Genomic DNA, 15869 nt, shown 5'->3' with positions numbered 1-15869 from the left:
TTCTGTAGGCATCTGGTAATAAAAATATTTGCCTCCTAGTGTTCATTTGTAAAGAAATGTGATGTCTGCCAAAAGGCAAAGGTCATCTCAAGACTGAACCTAAGACTGAAGTTTGAACAATTTGGTTTTTTTCAATTTCTAGTATTTTAAGATTACTTACTCAAGCATACCTCAGATCTCTAATGTTTTTAATTGCCAAGAAACATGGTTGGCCAATTTTTTCTTGTTACAAAACAAAGAACTAAGACTGGAGTTGTTCCTTTGAAATATACAGTAATTTCACGACTATAAGGCGCACCCTTTTGACTAAAATTTTCCCTGGAACCCGGAAGTGCGCCTTATAGTCCGGTGCGCCTTATCTGATCTACAAAGTTCAAAAAAATTGCCTACCCGGAAGTGCGAGCTGCGAGCCACGGGGGGAGCCAGCAGGGCCATGGCTGCCAGGTGGAGGTGGGGCGGAGCAGGGGCGGGCACGCCCCGGCCCTGTGGAGGCGGAGCCGCCCCTACACAGGCACGCCCCAGCCCCGTGCAGGCGGAGCCGTCCCTCCAGAGGCACACCCCGGCCCCGTGCAGGCGGGATGGCCCCTCTAGAAGCACCCACCGGCCTCGTGGAGGCGGAGCCGTCCCTCCAGAGGCACGCCCCAGCCCCGTGCAAGCGGGACGGCCCGTCCAGAGGCACCCCCCGGCCCCATACAAGCGGGACGGCCCCTCTAGAGGGACCCCCCGGCCCCGTGCAAGCGGGACGGCCCCTCCACAAGCACCCCCCAGCCCCGTGGAGGTGGAGCCGCCCCTCCACAGGCACCCACCGGCCTCGTGGAGGCGGAGCCGCCCCTCCACAGGCACCCTCCAGCCCCGTGGAGGCGGAGCCGTCCCTCCAGAGGCATCCCCCAGCCCCGTGCAAGCGGGACGGCCCCTCCACAAGCAGCCCCCGGCCCCGTGGAGGTGGAGCCGCCCCTCCACAGGCACCCCCTGGCCCCGTGGAGGCGGCACGGCCCCTACAGAGGCACGCCCGGGCCTCGTGGAGGCAGAGCCGCCCCTCCACAGGCACCCTCCAGCCCCGTGGAGGCGGAGCCGCCCCTCCACAGGCACCCACCGGCCCCGTGGAGGCGGAGCCGCCCCTCCACAGGTACCCACCGGCCCCGTGGAGGCGGAGCCGCCCCTCCACAGGCACGCCCTGGCCCCGTGCAGGCGGAGCCGTCCCTCCAGAGGCAACCTCCAGCCCCGTGCAAGCGGGACGGCCCCTCCAGAGGCACGCCCGGGCCCCGTGGAGGCGAAGCCGCGCGTCCAGAGGCACCCCCCGGCCCCGTGGAGGCGGAGCCGCCCCTCCACAGGCACCCACCGGCCCCGTGCAGGCAGCACGGAGGGGCGGCGGCCATAGCCCGGCCCCGGAGAGGCAGCGCGGAGGGGCGGCGGCCATAGCCCGGCCCCGGAGAGGCAGCACGGAGGGGTGGCGGCCATGCCCCGGCCCCGCCAGATGCAGGCAGGCCTGGGGCCCCGCGGCACCGCCCCTGCCAGGTACAGGCGGGCCCGGGGGCCAATGACTGCCGGGTTGAGGCGGGGCCTCGACCAGCAACCGCGCGGAGGGAGCTGGGGGCGGAGCCTCACTGCAAAAAAAAAGTGCGCCCTATAGTCCGGTGCGCCTTATCTGATCTACAAAGTTGCGAATTTTGCCAACTCCCGGCGGGTGCGCCTTATAGTCCGGTGCGCCTTATGGTTGTGAAATTACTGTACATATTTTAAAATATTTTTAACTTCTTAGGCAAATCTTTTATTTTTAATAGCCTAGTTAATCTTGAGAGGCAAAAAAATGCCTCATATGGAGAAGGGGGAGCAAAGGAAAAAGTGTAGAATCTCTTCCTAGAGTTACTTTACTGTAACTTCCATCCTAAATGATAGTTCATTTAAGAAATTCAGGCACAGTTCCCACTTAGGAAAGAACCAAGTATAGGCAGCAACCCCACGTGTGAAAATTCTGCCATCTCTTGAACCAGAATTTCAGCAGAACACATCTGAAAATAAAATGCTCTGCATATTTAAAAACAAAAAAGACGTTTGCATAATACACATCCATGTGTAAAATACACAGTATTACAGTAATACACATCCATGCATGTTTTTAAATAATATCCTAATACATGTTAGTAATTATTCGCTGATTTTCTTTTGTTTTTTTTTCAGAATCAGAAGCATTTCGTGTGAATTTACTTCAAGCAGATTTTAATTAGGACTTTACCATATTTAATTCTAGGTGTATAATCCCCCAAATGAAAACAAAATCCAAAGTGGAAGAGAATTTGTTCAAATTTCATTCCAAAAATATTTTTTCCTCCAAAGCTCTCCTAGGAAGAAAACACTCCTGAAAATGATACAAATGGTTTTGACATTAGGAAAAGTAAACAAGCAAAATAAAGATGGAAAAATCATGCGGTCAGTTTGCAAGTGCTGTTTATTGTTTGAGGCAGGGTTAAAGCCTTTTATAAAGACAAGAACATATATGCAAACAGACTGAGAGTGACATTAGGTTATTTTAAACACCCCTATTCTGAACTCTGCTGCCTGTAACATTGCCATAGCCAAAATGTGTGAAGGCTTCAAAACAGAAATCATGATAGGAAAAAACTAAGATTGCTGTTATTTTGGTAACCAAAACAGATGACAAGTCCCCTAAATATTTCTATAAATATTTTTGATTAAAGAAAAAGGCATGTTGTTTTCATTTATCTGGTATGTCCTCAGACTCGCAGTGTGAATTGGCATTTCATTTGCAGTCATGTACGACATTACAAGAGGCATGACGAGTAGCTAAAACACCAATCAAACAGCTCAGAGCTCCATTTGAACTACAAGTGGTGTGAACTCGATCGTTCTATGTTCATCAGTGATTTTAAGTATCTGTTAAAGATTTATTATAGACTTTCAGAGTGAGCAAAGGCTTCCGTTTACTGAGTGAGGCCTAAAATGCTGAGGAGCAGCAAAGTTCTCCTCGGGCACCCAGCCAGTGCCTCGCCATTTCACCAGGCACATCTGCTTCCACGGCTGCCTTCCGTGGCCACTTCACTTCCACCTGTAATGCCAGCTGATAAAAGCCCCCAAGGCAGACAGTTTCTAAAAACTGGAATTGTTTTTAAACAGGGCCAAGTAATTTCAAACAAACCAAGAACAGCTAGCCACTGATAGGTCTCAGCTGGGATCAATGTGAATGGGCTTGGAACAGTCAAGAGGTCAGAATTTGTGCATACTTATTGGCCAATCTCATTGTATCAAGTAGCAGAATAAGCACGAAGTATGGGAGGTTTTTTTCCTGCACAGCAACAAGTTCAGGATTCTAAATATGTCCAAGCTCTTTATCAGAAAAGCAAGAAATTTGCCATGCCTTTTTAATTTTTTGACTGAAAATTTGACAATAGCCTTTTTTACATAGATATCAAAAGGGATTATTCATAACTCGTCTCTCTAATATATTAGTAAAGCTGCTAATTATGTTAATTCCACCAGTTACTTTTGTTAATTTTTCTCCCCCATGAATAATCACACCCATCTGGTGGCAGATTTATATCACTCCTTTTAAGCACTTTTCCCCACAAATTTAAGCATTTAATTCTAAATGCAATCCCTACACGTTAAAAATAGCTTGTGCAATAAACCAGGAATAATACACACTGTCAATAAGAACAACAAGGACTTGTTCCAAGTGTAAACAGTTAAGCTATGACATTATTTTACAGCACAAAGAAATGTTCACTTTTCTGAAGGTAAGAGCTAGCCAATGATGAGATGTGATCCAAGAATTAGAAAAATTTGTTTGTCTGGGAAATTGCTAAAATCCTTTTCCTTTGCATATAAACATGTATACAAATTGACAGTGGTTTGCATGGCCAAAATGTTTTCAGGATATATATTTTTCCCTGCTGAAAGAAAAAAATAATCCAGCTAGGCTCATTTGGGGGTGGGTGAGTGTACTACCAAACAGTGAAAGGATTCGTGTAAGCATGTATGAGATGATAGAAACACAAGCACTTAATTCGCAGGGAAAAAAAATAAGAACAGATAAAGGCTATTTCATCTGAAATTACAGCCTCTCTCTTTTATAAACACTCTGATATCAGCGGCCAGTTTGGCTGAGCAGGCCGGGCAGAGATAAAGGCGGTGCTCTTGCGGAGGCGCCGCGGATGGAGCGGGCTCAGCCCAGCCCCAGGTGTGACCCCTGCCCTCCTGCGAGCAGCTCTCGGACCAGGCAATCCATCACAGAGCTCCTCCTGTCAGGCCGGGTGCTCGGCTGCAGCTGTCTGTCACACTGGTGGATGGGACCTGCTTAAAGGCAATCATGTCAATCTCTATGTGACTACTCAGACTAAGATAGAAGGATGATCTTGACAGGCTTGGCAAAGTCAGCAGAAGGCACTAGAGGACTTTCGTTGCATGCTTAAAATGTAGATGTGATTTGTGCTTCTTATGTGGAGGGATGGAAGAGGCACAGAACAGCACTGTGTTTTACAGCTGGTCATCCCGGATGAATCTGTTGCCCTCGGAATGTTTTCCGTAGTAAATGTAGCGACATTTCCCCAAAATGCCTACAATAAAAAGGAAATTAATTGCAGTTAGGATTGAAGTAGAATAACACGCAATAAAGCACGTAACTTGGGAATTTTGAAGAAGGGAAAGGAGCAGTCTTCTCTTGTCCTGTAAAAGAAAGCTTGTGCATTTAAAATATTCAGTACTGCCATTTCAATCAGCAGTTTTGAACTCACTGGAAAAATATGTTCAAACACCTACATGACCTATCCTGTTAAACATATATCCACAAGTGTCTTCAAAACTAGAACTACACAACACTAAAACATCATACAGTGGATTTTAAATCACAGTGCCTCTCTCCTGCTTCTAAAAAACCAAAAAGTCTGGGTTGAAGTTAAATTTTGTGCTCTCTGCTATCTCCCTGCTATGTGTTTAAAAGGTTTTGTTGATGAATGAAACCAAAAAGGGGAAAACAAAACCAAACAAAAAAACCACGAGCAAATAGTTACAGTTTAATGTGGATCCTGGAAAAACCTGTCAAACTTTCCCAAAGTCATACTGCAAGCACCTAAACCACCCTTGTTTTCAGCAACAGAGAACTGAAGTGAGTGAAGTGACTGGCTGAAATCTAGATGGGAAACCATTGACAGACATGGGCCAGAACAGTTGGCTTCCCCAGACTCCAGCATTTTCATACATACAAATAAATATTTAATAAAAACATTTCCAAAGCATCTCTCCAAACAACATTGCAACATCCCATGAGCAAGATACAATTTAATTATGCTAAATATTGTCTCATGAATAATTAGCCATAACACTGATTTTGGGAGCAAGGCACATTATTTACAGTGAGTACAGGTAGAAAGATGCCTGAGGAAGCCTTAACTGCTCTGAGTGAGACACACATACCTGCAAATCTCACTACCTTATTGAAAAGCATCCCCTCTGGTGGTACTAAGTGGTATGTGAAAGCGTAAGCTCACAGTCACATCCCACCTGTGAACATCCTCAAAGATGCTAAATTTTACTAGCAGAGCTGTTCTTCGAGCCCTCAGACATGTACAGTCAAATTAAAGTCTCCTCTGCCTTGGGAGTGTCTACCAGAGCAGTCCCTGAAGTATCCAGCTCACCTCCGTAAGGGAAAACATAACCTAGCGCAAAGGAGACAAGCACTGCCTTACACGAAGGGTAACGAGGGAGGAGCAGATCCTCAATCCTTTCTTGTTTTAGATTTCCAGAACTCACACAGCCATTACTGTGCCCACCTGCAGTATGAATTAACTATGCAAGCTTTTATATTCTGGTCCATTGTTTTCCAGTGTAAGGATATAATTAAGATACATAAGGTAAGCTACTAAAGCTTTGGAAGGCTTTCATGGGTCATGAGAGATTAATGTTAACCCATGTTCTTCTTACTCTCTAAGACATCATGATGGTAACACACTCCTATGAGGGTTCTAGGTGGGGGAAATTGATAGGCCTGTCATTTGTTGTGAAAAACACTCCTCTTCAAGATAATACAAATGAGGATTATACAGTGCAGTGCCTGATCATTTTCCCTTTCTGCACAGAGCTTTCTTCGATAATTTCAATTTCAATAACTTTACTAGTGAAGCAGTTTCCACATGCAGAAGATGATAACAGCATTCCTAAACAAGAGTCTAATGAAGACCAAGTTTTTCTTTCCCTAAACAGATTTCCCAAGTCGGTAACAAGGCCATTTAGAGCTCTAAATGCAAGGGATATGAGCAGTTTATTAACGACATTCTTTGGACTCCTTTTTCACTGGCATTGATAAAAGTCTTGTTTGAGGTCTGCTGCATTTCTTAAGGACTGGAAGCAAGACTGTTTATAGAGATACTGGTGAGAGAGTGCTGTTTGATGAATGCTGGAGACTATAGCTAGGTGTCAGTGCTTAGAAAATGAGGCAAGGACATGAGGTATTAATATTGTCAATGATCTCCTGACAGGAAAACAGATACTGTATTCACCGTCAGATTTAAATAGACATCAAGTGCATTAATGACAAAAGGGCAGACTTCAAACAAAGGGGGCTGTATGGTGCTGCACTGAGCCAGTCTCCAAGTTGGCAATAACCTGATCTGAAAAGACACTGTCAGGGCTACAGACAGGCCTGGGATTGTGTGCGGTGACAGAAAACAGAGATGCTGACAGAGATACCGGTGCCATATTATGCCAAGTATATTCTAACACTGTCTCCACTCCTAACTAAATCTGACATCATTTCCTATCGCTTATAGTATCCTCCACTGCTCTGGCAGAATATTTCTCCCCAGACATCATTACAAACTCCACTGTAGTTTTAAAGTTACTGGCAGGCCTGTGCTGTCGTGGAGGCTGGGTCTAGAGGCCTAAGGATAACCTCAGTCAATCTAAATTTGGAGTTTGCTGGAGAAGTGCTCTCATTTTCACTGATATCTCAGCTACTTGAGGTGATCTGAACGCTAAAGTGTGAGGAGCTGTCACCTTGAATAAAATCCTTAAAGTAAAGACGCTCTGTTCCCGGGATGTTCAGCAAAGATGTCGGACAGTCTGGCAGCAGGAAATGAAATCCAGCTGCTGCTGCTCGCCTGGGGATAAAGGTGCTTGGGCTAGTGACAGTTAAAGTCAGCTGAAATTTTTGAAATCCTGCAGCCTACAATTGTTTAAATTAAGGAAGTGTTGTCTCCGCAGAGATTCCCTACCCAGGCACACAGCTGTGATTCGATTGCCAGGCGTATTACACATGCTGCTCAGAGAGCCTTGATAAAAGCACAGTTGAAAATGTTGCCACAAGACCTTGTTTATCATGAAGGTTATTTGTAAAACAATAATCTTGCTCATAAATTAAATGTGGTGACTGGCTTGGTTATTTGTTTTGCTTTGTTTTTCCTCTTTATGTCCCACCTCCCTTTGGCAACTACAGAAAGCTCAGAGAACTGCAAAATGCTTGTGTGCCACAATGAGAATTTTGATGCTAAGATATGTCACATGTGAGTTCTGGAAAGCTACTGCTTTTTTTTCTGCCTATCTGCTATGGTATTCTTTCCTTGCAGGGCTGGGAGTACACTTGTTCTTTTGCACACAGGCAAGGGAAAGAATGAGGGGAAAACAATACATCTATGGCTGTTCTTGTGTTTTTAATTAAAATATCCAGCATTGGCCATAATAAGCTAAGTATACCCCCCATACATCAAAACAACACACAGCATCCAGAATGAGGTTTCTGCTCGAGGTTCGGAAGAAATGACAACACAAAGTCTCTTGAGGGATCATCTTCCCTGAATGAGGCTTCTAATTTTTCTTAAGTAGCTGATTCTACCATCACCACAAGCTGTTAAAACTATAATTATGAAAAAAATGCATTGGGAAGAATAATTTTTAAATTCACTCTTTATCTTTTAAATGTTTCCATCCTTCGGAATGGATGTTCTAATTACGCTGGGTAAGTAATGACCTTGCAGTTGCCTGTGTGTGTTGTGGTATCAGTCTTTCCTCACAAACACATTGTAATGTCAGCAACACCAGCCTTTCCTTAGCTGAGGGAAAACCCAATTATCCAAATAAATAAATACATACAAGCATACTAAAGCACATGAAAAAGTTCAAGTCATGTTAGCTCCTTTTAAATTGGGCTTTTAGACCACTACACACTTTGCTAGAGCAAAAAAAGTTTTGCAGTTGTATTATATCAGAAGCGTCAAAAACAAATTGCAATGGGAAGTGTTAAACCTGTAGATAATACAGCTTTAGTTAGTCACAGGTTAAAATTAATCTCAAGCCGACAGTGATCTAAGGGAATTGTTGTTGGGTAGCATCTTGTTGCCTTTTTTCTACCTCTTTTTCCTAGTATGTTAATACTCCACACTTAGAAAAACCCACCTCTCAGTCATCACAACTTGGGCAGGTTCCAGTAACACAGCTTCCTCCAGTAGCATTCAGTTTTTCTTTAAACAATAATTACTAAAACTACAGTAATTTCACGAATACCAGCCACACTGACTATAAGCCGCATCTCCGGGTGTTGGCAAACATTTCGTTCTTTGTCCATAAATAAGCCACACCCAATTATAAGCCGCTCTGTCATTTGCAGCGAGGACCTGCGTGCAACAAAGTTGCCAAATAGTAACAGAGTCGCGGGATGGAGGGCTTTACTGGCTCGGCTCGAGCTGTGAGGGCTCAGGGCTGCCGACGGGGCCAGGTGGCCCAGCTCGGCGCTGCCGCTTGGCTGGGCTGCTCGGGGTCGGCCGCTGTTGGGTTTGCTCGCCCCAGCCCGGCGCTGCGCCGCGGTGGCAGGGGGGCACGGAGCCCGCCGGCACCCACGGCGGTGGTGGGAGGCGGGGACAGAGCCTGCTGGCACACACGACAGCGGCAGGCAGGAACAGGAGCCTGCCTGCCTCTGCCCGGGTCGAGGGGCCAGTAGGAGGGAGTCCCCCGCCCTCCCCCACCCCCCGTGCTGCCAGCACGGAGCCTGACTCCACCTGCCGCAAAACAGAGTAACCAATTTGTAACAATTACGCAGTCCCGGGTTTTACTGGCAGGTGCTCGACTTGGCACCTCGGTTTGCACTTCTGGGGTCGGAAATGTCAGAAAATTATTCACATATTAGCCGCTCCTGAGCGTAAGCCGCATTTCTGGGGTGGGAGTAAAATTTTAGTCAAAACGGTGGGACTTGTAATCGTGAAATTACTGTAAGTAGTCAAGCCAAAAATGTTGCCACCCCCTTTAAAACTGATTGCCACATCTGCCCAGCATCCCCACCAGGCACCCATTTTAACATCAAATGTTTTTAATAAGCCCTTCTGCAAGTGAAAGCAGCAAAGTATTCCCATTTAAACGTGTTTGTCAAACACTGGTCTGCAGTATCCATCAGGGACTGCATTTCAGTTCACAGCCTTCTGCCTGTCTTTCACATGGACTAACCACAGGGCCTGGTACTGGGAGCTGTGGTCAGATCAAGTGTAGCATTCCATACACAGACTCAATATTCTAGTGGAATTCCATTTCACCTAACTTTAATTAGATCACAGTACCTAAATCCTCCACTGCCAATTTGTATTTGATCCATATTCATCTCTTTTTGCGCAACCTGCTGTTGCATAGTTTTGCTATGGGCTATTAAACAGCTGCCATGTTCCACCAAGAAGCTGGGTGCATTTCAGGGTGGTTATACTACTAGTCTGTAAATTGGTTTGAGACCCTTCAGGATGAAATATCAATACCATTATCATTTTTTTCATAGGCACTTGGGCATATTCTACAATTAATGAACAGAAGCTGTGAAATTCCCTTAAATATTAATATAAACTTCCTATAAAGGAAACTAATTCCCTACTGACAACATTTAGGGGAGAATAAATACCTACCTATGAACAATTTAAAGTCTACAATGGTACGGATTTAGGCAAAACACCTCCACGAGATAAGTTAATTTAAAACTCTTAAAAATCTTTTCATCTAAGGGGTATGCAAATCTGGGTAAAAAAATCCAAAACCAATCCAAAAGCAAACCCTTTTGTCCAGGAGTTTAGTAATTTTTCACTTTGTATTTATCTACCTGGAAATTCTAACAACTTTAACTTGTTGTCTAGTTGACAACTTATTTTCAGTTCCTTTTAGTGAGACAGAATAATTGTTTCTATTGAATATGATCCAGCCTGGGAATTCTTTGGCACGGGAATCTGAGAAGATCCCTTGGAAGACAAGAAGAGGTGTAAAGGATCATCTGGGTCACCAAGTGCTCCCCAAAGCAGCCAAGAGTGTAACCCAGAGATCCACTCAGACTTGCACTCTGCCCCAGCAAACAAAAAAACCACTGCCAGTGTGGGGAGGACTCACAAGCTGCAATGTGACACAGGAGCAGAACAGAAGAGTTGCAGCTGTCCTTGCTAATGTGATGGTTTCTCTGGCTGCTACCATTTTAATGTTTGTTGCAACCACACTTTCCAGTCTGCTCCCAGCTGGAGTCAAGACACAGGATCTTGACTCCTTAAATCAGAGAAGAAGGAGCAACAAAGAGGAGAACAAAACAGATAAGAATGTCTTTGGTTGTGTCACAGTTAAATGCTGTAGAAAAGAATCTTAAAAAGACCTGAAATATCACAGCAATAAACAAAACACAGATAAATTCCCTAAAATATTATCATAAACGACTCACAAGTGCTCACCTAACAAAAGCACAAATATTAACTTTACTTAGGTTATACACTACTTACTTTCTTTTTAAGAGGATAGGAACACTAAATGTAAACAAAAATGATGCATAATTTCTCAAAAAGTAGCTATGCATAAAGGGGTGGGGTTGTACTTGAGAAGGCTGGGGACAGAGCTAGCTGTGGCCAAGACAAAATTCCTTCACCATGGCCACGGTACTCAGAGTGGTCCCCAAATACTCCCCAGGAGGAGTCAGTGAATTAGGGACTGTGGTCCACTGCAGGTTTCCTGGAGAAAGAAGACACACCTTCAGCAGTAAACTGCTGATCCTGACTCCCCCCTCCCTCTGAGGGTAACAACTCTCAAGGAAGGTAACCTTCTCATTCAGAGGAGATGAATTACCTCTTTGCTCTGCTCCCTGCACAGGGATGCCAAAAAATGTTAACATTTTCCTCTGGACATCCTACAGCATGAGGCACAAAATGATCTTTCAGACTGAAAGAAATTACTGAAAGGCACAAAATCAAATCTGTATCCAGTCCACAGCAATGGTGTTAGAATTATACACCTAAGCTAGAGCTGAGAGGAATCACAGAAGGCAAACTAACACACTGAATTATTGCAAGTATCCTGCACAGACAAGTACTGTGACATGTCAAGTCTCACTGGTCTGTTTGTGGGAAGGGGGAAAAAGGGGGGAGTATGTAGGGAAGTGAGAGTAAGGGAGGGGGGAGCAAAGCAGTCAACAGGGAGGGGATGTTGGAAAAATTCACAATGAAGGTGATAGGAATACAAAGATGTGAAGTTTGCATCCTGGGCCAAGGAAGCTGCATAAATGTTCAGTGTAAACTAGCAGTCAAGCTGATGTGTGATAAAGTGCAGCCTGCTGTAAATACACTTCAGGGCTCCCAGTGCAACTAGGGAAGAAACTTGTAATTTGGAAAGGAGGGGAGAAAGAAAAAGTGAAAAAAAAAAATAAAATTGCACTGCAAGCTTTTTCTCACATAATCTGTTACTGGAAAATTGAGAAGCTTGTCCAAGTCCGTGGGAATAAGCTGATGAGCTGATACTTAATAATAAACCATATTGTGTCATGGTGCAGAGTCATCTAGATCCATTCAGGCCACAAACTATATTACTTTATACAGCCCTGGCTGACATACATTTAAAGCCCTCTACACATTAAGGAGCCATTAGGCTGACAGATTAAAAGTTATCTTGGAGCTAATGTTTCCATTATGCGTATCCTGGCAGTGGAACAATCAACACACTGTTCCTCAGATGTCATACTTTGTTTAAAAAAAGGGTAGGGGGGAGAGCAGGGGGAAAGGAGGGTATCCTTCCCTCCTTGAATGACATTGACATGATCAGCTTTGATCTGGGCATGTGCTATCTACAGATTCCCTACTCTTGGCTAAAATAGGAGCATTTAGGGCATAATACTTTAAATCATTAACCAGTTCCATACTCCTCGGGGTATCATTGGTACAATTTAAGGGTCTGCACTTGGGATTTCTTTGGAATCTTTCCACACTCATTGTAACTATCATCAGAGAAATATGTTGGGGGGTTGGAATGTCTCCTTCTAGCGAAAATGAAACAAAAAGTACACACCAGAAACACACAAGCAAATAAACAAAAAGCCCAAACCAAGTGCTTTTGTCTCTTTGGTGCACCTTTACCAGTTTTGCACTGTTACTGTCATGGAGAGAATGAATGCTGACTTTATAATTAAATACTCGTTGTGAAATATGTTAAAAAATTAAAGCAGATTTTTTTTTTCCAATTACTTAGACTCATAAATGTTGTAGTTAGGTAGATACTGTAATCAAAGAAACCCAAGTGCACAGAAAGCATCAGCGTGCCGAGTTTTAGGGGCGAACTGATGCTTATATTTTAACATAGTGAAGGGGATGCAGGAAAGCTGATGGAGGAAAGGAAGTACGGGCTCGCAGTCCTTTCAGACTTGAGAGTGTGTCATTCTCTCCTCTGGTCTGAATGCGAGAGGCAGAGCAAAGACAGAGGCTGTAAATGAGGGGGTTCTGTGCGCCGGACCCGCTGAGCCGGCGCGGGCGGGCCCGCGGGCACTAGAGGGCAGCAGCTCTTTGTGCCACGAGCGCCGAGCCGCGCCGAGCCGCGCGGGCGGGCGGCAATCCGCGCCCGGCCGGCAATCCGCGCCCGGCCGGCAGAGCTGCGCTGCACAGCCCCGGGAGCCCGGCCGTGGGGGGAATCACCCCGGGAGCCCCAGCCCGTGTGTGCCCGGCTGGGGTGGGATCATCCCGGGGAGCCCCAGCTCGTGTGTGCCCAGTGGGATCATCCCGAGATCCCCAGCCCATGTGTGCCCGGCTGGGGTGGGATCCTCCCGGGGAGCCCCAGCCCGTGTGTGCCCGGCTGGGGTGGGATCATCCCGGGGAGCCCCATTCCGTGTGCTCAGCGCTCCGAACAAAAGGCAGCGATGCTGTCGGGGGGAGCTGACCCCCCCCTCACTTATTCTCTCATATTCACGCTGCTTTGAAGCACCTCTCTATTACTTTTGTTAATGCGAGCGCGGTAGTGATGTAAGAGACACTTTTTACACATGCGGAATGATGGAGGAAAAGGAGGTTCCAAAGTCCCTTCCCGACCAGACACGAAAGTTCAGCTGTTCAGTGTACACTCACCATACAATTTAGGAGATTTTCAGTTAATTTGGCTAACATATGCAAAAATGGCCTTTCTGCTGGCTGCTCTGTTCTTTGGGCTACATTCTAATAATAAAACTTACACTACTCAGCAATCGAACTAAACCATAAAGAATGACAAGGTCATTAAGAAAACAAAAAGTGGCTATAATTAAATCATACTTCACAAACCTTAACCACGCACAGATTGCATTAGCAGTAAAATACGAGAGGAAAAAAGAGGGAAGTAAGTTTTTTCAGTAACTGTGATAGAATTAAACAAATGTACCATGATTTATGGGGCAGAAAGCAAACTTTTGGAATAATTGTTCGGAAAGTCTGCAAGCATTCCAATAAAATTACAAATTCTTATGTGAAAAAATTTGAGCAGCATGGCCCTTCTGGAGAGTTTGGACATAAATTTGGCTCATCTCATGAGTAAAACTCGCTTTTGGATCTCAAATGTGTTCCTGCTGCAGGAGTTCACATTAGGGAAAAAGCCATAGAAAACTCAGTCTGGCTCAACTGGTTTGAAATTTCTCAAGAGAGTCATCTGAAATAAAGACAAGTTGCTTTTTGTTTTTAAAGCTGGGAAAGAAAGTCTCTCAAATAAAATTAAAGAGCATAATTAAATAGTGCTGCTGTCACATTATGATACAGTTAAGGGAACCTTCTTTTTCTGCCATCACTTGCCCCTTTCCACAAGCCCTTCCTCAGAAACAACAACAAAAACAAAAAAATCCATTTAAGTAATTGTTAATAATAGGATTGCTTGGATTTTTCCTAAGACAAAAACAACTATTTTTGAGAAGCAGACACTACAAGACCCTGGATTCCAGTAGAAGTTGAAGGCATCTGGCCCTTTGTAAGACATCCAGAGCTCACAACGTGTGAACTCCTTTCTCTCTTCTGTCGCTATTACTATTTAGCATCAAGTGAAATCAAAAGTGCATCTGGATCCAAACACTCAAAATATTCAGGAAATATGTAGCTCTCTGGACAAAGTCTGGGCTTGCCTCTTAGTAGAATTTTGCTCTATACTATGTGACATATTGCACCATCTGCTATTGCTGAATAGTTACTGGCCATAGTCTAGTTCTCAACCTGCCTTCAGTACTGAAATCCAAAATATTGTCATTGTTTTCTATCCTCAACTCTTTCCCCCATTCCTCAGCTTCCTTTTAAAAATATGCTGATGGGAGGGGGTTAAAGGTTAAATCACAGTCGCCAGTAGAACACAGTTTACAGGTGCACTTTCAGTCTCTATGGAAGGTTTTGCTAAAGACAAAAAACTGGGGACTAAGAAACAGCTTGAGAGGCACATTAAAACCTCTCCATTAGGGTCAGAGTCATTAAAGTTTAGTTAAAGCACTAAAGACTTTCTAACAAGTATTCTGCTTAGTAAACATTTTCCACCAGAGCACGGACGTTGGTGAGAGCTTTTGGAGTGTGTCATTTAATCAGTATTCGCCCACTTTGACAGCTTGAAATATTGCTCACTTATTTGGCTGGTTCAAATTTGTAAGACTTGACTATGTCACACGTTAACATGTCCCCCTATGAAAAAGGAGCTCACTGGCAAAATGCTCACGATGGACCTAATAAAACACATGTGGCCAAATAATCAAGCAGCAGTGATCTCTGTTATCACTCAGAAGCACAAAAAAAGGGTAGTATTTGAGATTACCAACCTAAAGGAAGCAATAAGCTGTTTCTTTACCAAATATCCTTTAAATGGTTAATGGAAGGATAAAACCTCCACCACACTCAGAGGCATTCAATTGCTTGGTTAAAGCTGCATATATATATTTAGGATGTGTTGAGTCATTTGCTGGTACAAGGAAAAGAAAAGCTTAAGATAGGAGCTGTCCCTGAGTCCCAAGAATGTTTTGCAGCCAAGGAAGCCCCTTCTGCCACAGGAAGGCCATTTAGGCAATGCTCTTCACCCTTGCTCTCGGCGTGGGTGCTATTAAAACAGAAGGTCCTCTGAAGGTAGCAGGTAGTCTGGGATTAGACCATGACATGAATTCACAGCAGGAAAGCCAGTCACACACAGCCACTATTTGGTTAAATGTATTCAACAACAGGGCACACGAGTGCTGCTGTTAAGCCTGGGGCAGCGCTGAACAGCACAAACTGCCCTACAGAAGACCTCAAAGATCTCAAAAGTAATAACAAAAAATTATACAAGAAAGATCTTTCCAGGGATAAGGAAAGCTTAACCACTTACGTGTGTGCAGTGAACCCTGTGGTCCTTTCAGAGAGGCTCCTGGGAAGAAGCTGTATGCTACTGAAGTATTTCAGTCTTTGGGCAAAACAAGCTTGACATCCCTGTTGGCATCTCTGCTGAGAACAGACACTGGCATTACTCAGAAAACATCAAACGTGACTTTGTGCTAGCTGTGGCAAAGCTGAACACTGAAGACAGGGGGAGGAGAGGTCACAGAGGAAGCAGTAGTTAACGGGGTAAAGTGAGTGTTATAATCCCCAAATTGCAGTTGGACTGAATGTTTGCAGACAATCTGCCTGTCTAAACCA

The 15869-nt window shown here is 44.7% G+C and overlaps 1 protein-coding gene across 3 annotated transcripts in view; it reads right to left on the bottom strand.

The window, feature by feature from the left end:
• Positions 1-2428: 2428 nt before the first annotated feature.
• LRMDA (leucine rich melanocyte differentiation associated) overlaps positions 2429-15869 on the bottom strand; it is a 644658-nt gene continuing 631217 nt past the window's right edge. For all 3 annotated transcript variants that reach the window (XM_033065664.1, XM_033065663.1, XM_033065665.1), the window contains one exon: positions 2429-4571. In XM_033065664.1, coding sequence (XP_032921555.1) covers positions 4492-4571 — 80 coding nt within the window. In that variant the 3' untranslated portion in view covers positions 2429-4491. The remainder of the gene's footprint in view (positions 4572-15869) is intronic.

This window comes from Catharus ustulatus, chromosome 8 (genome assembly GCF_009819885.2).
Source record: "Catharus ustulatus isolate bCatUst1 chromosome 8, bCatUst1.pri.v2, whole genome shotgun sequence".
NCBI lineage: Eukaryota > Metazoa > Chordata > Aves > Passeriformes > Turdidae > Catharus > Catharus ustulatus.
The sequence above is the reverse complement of the archived record's forward strand: the minus strand, read 5'-3'. Positions and strand labels throughout refer to the sequence as shown.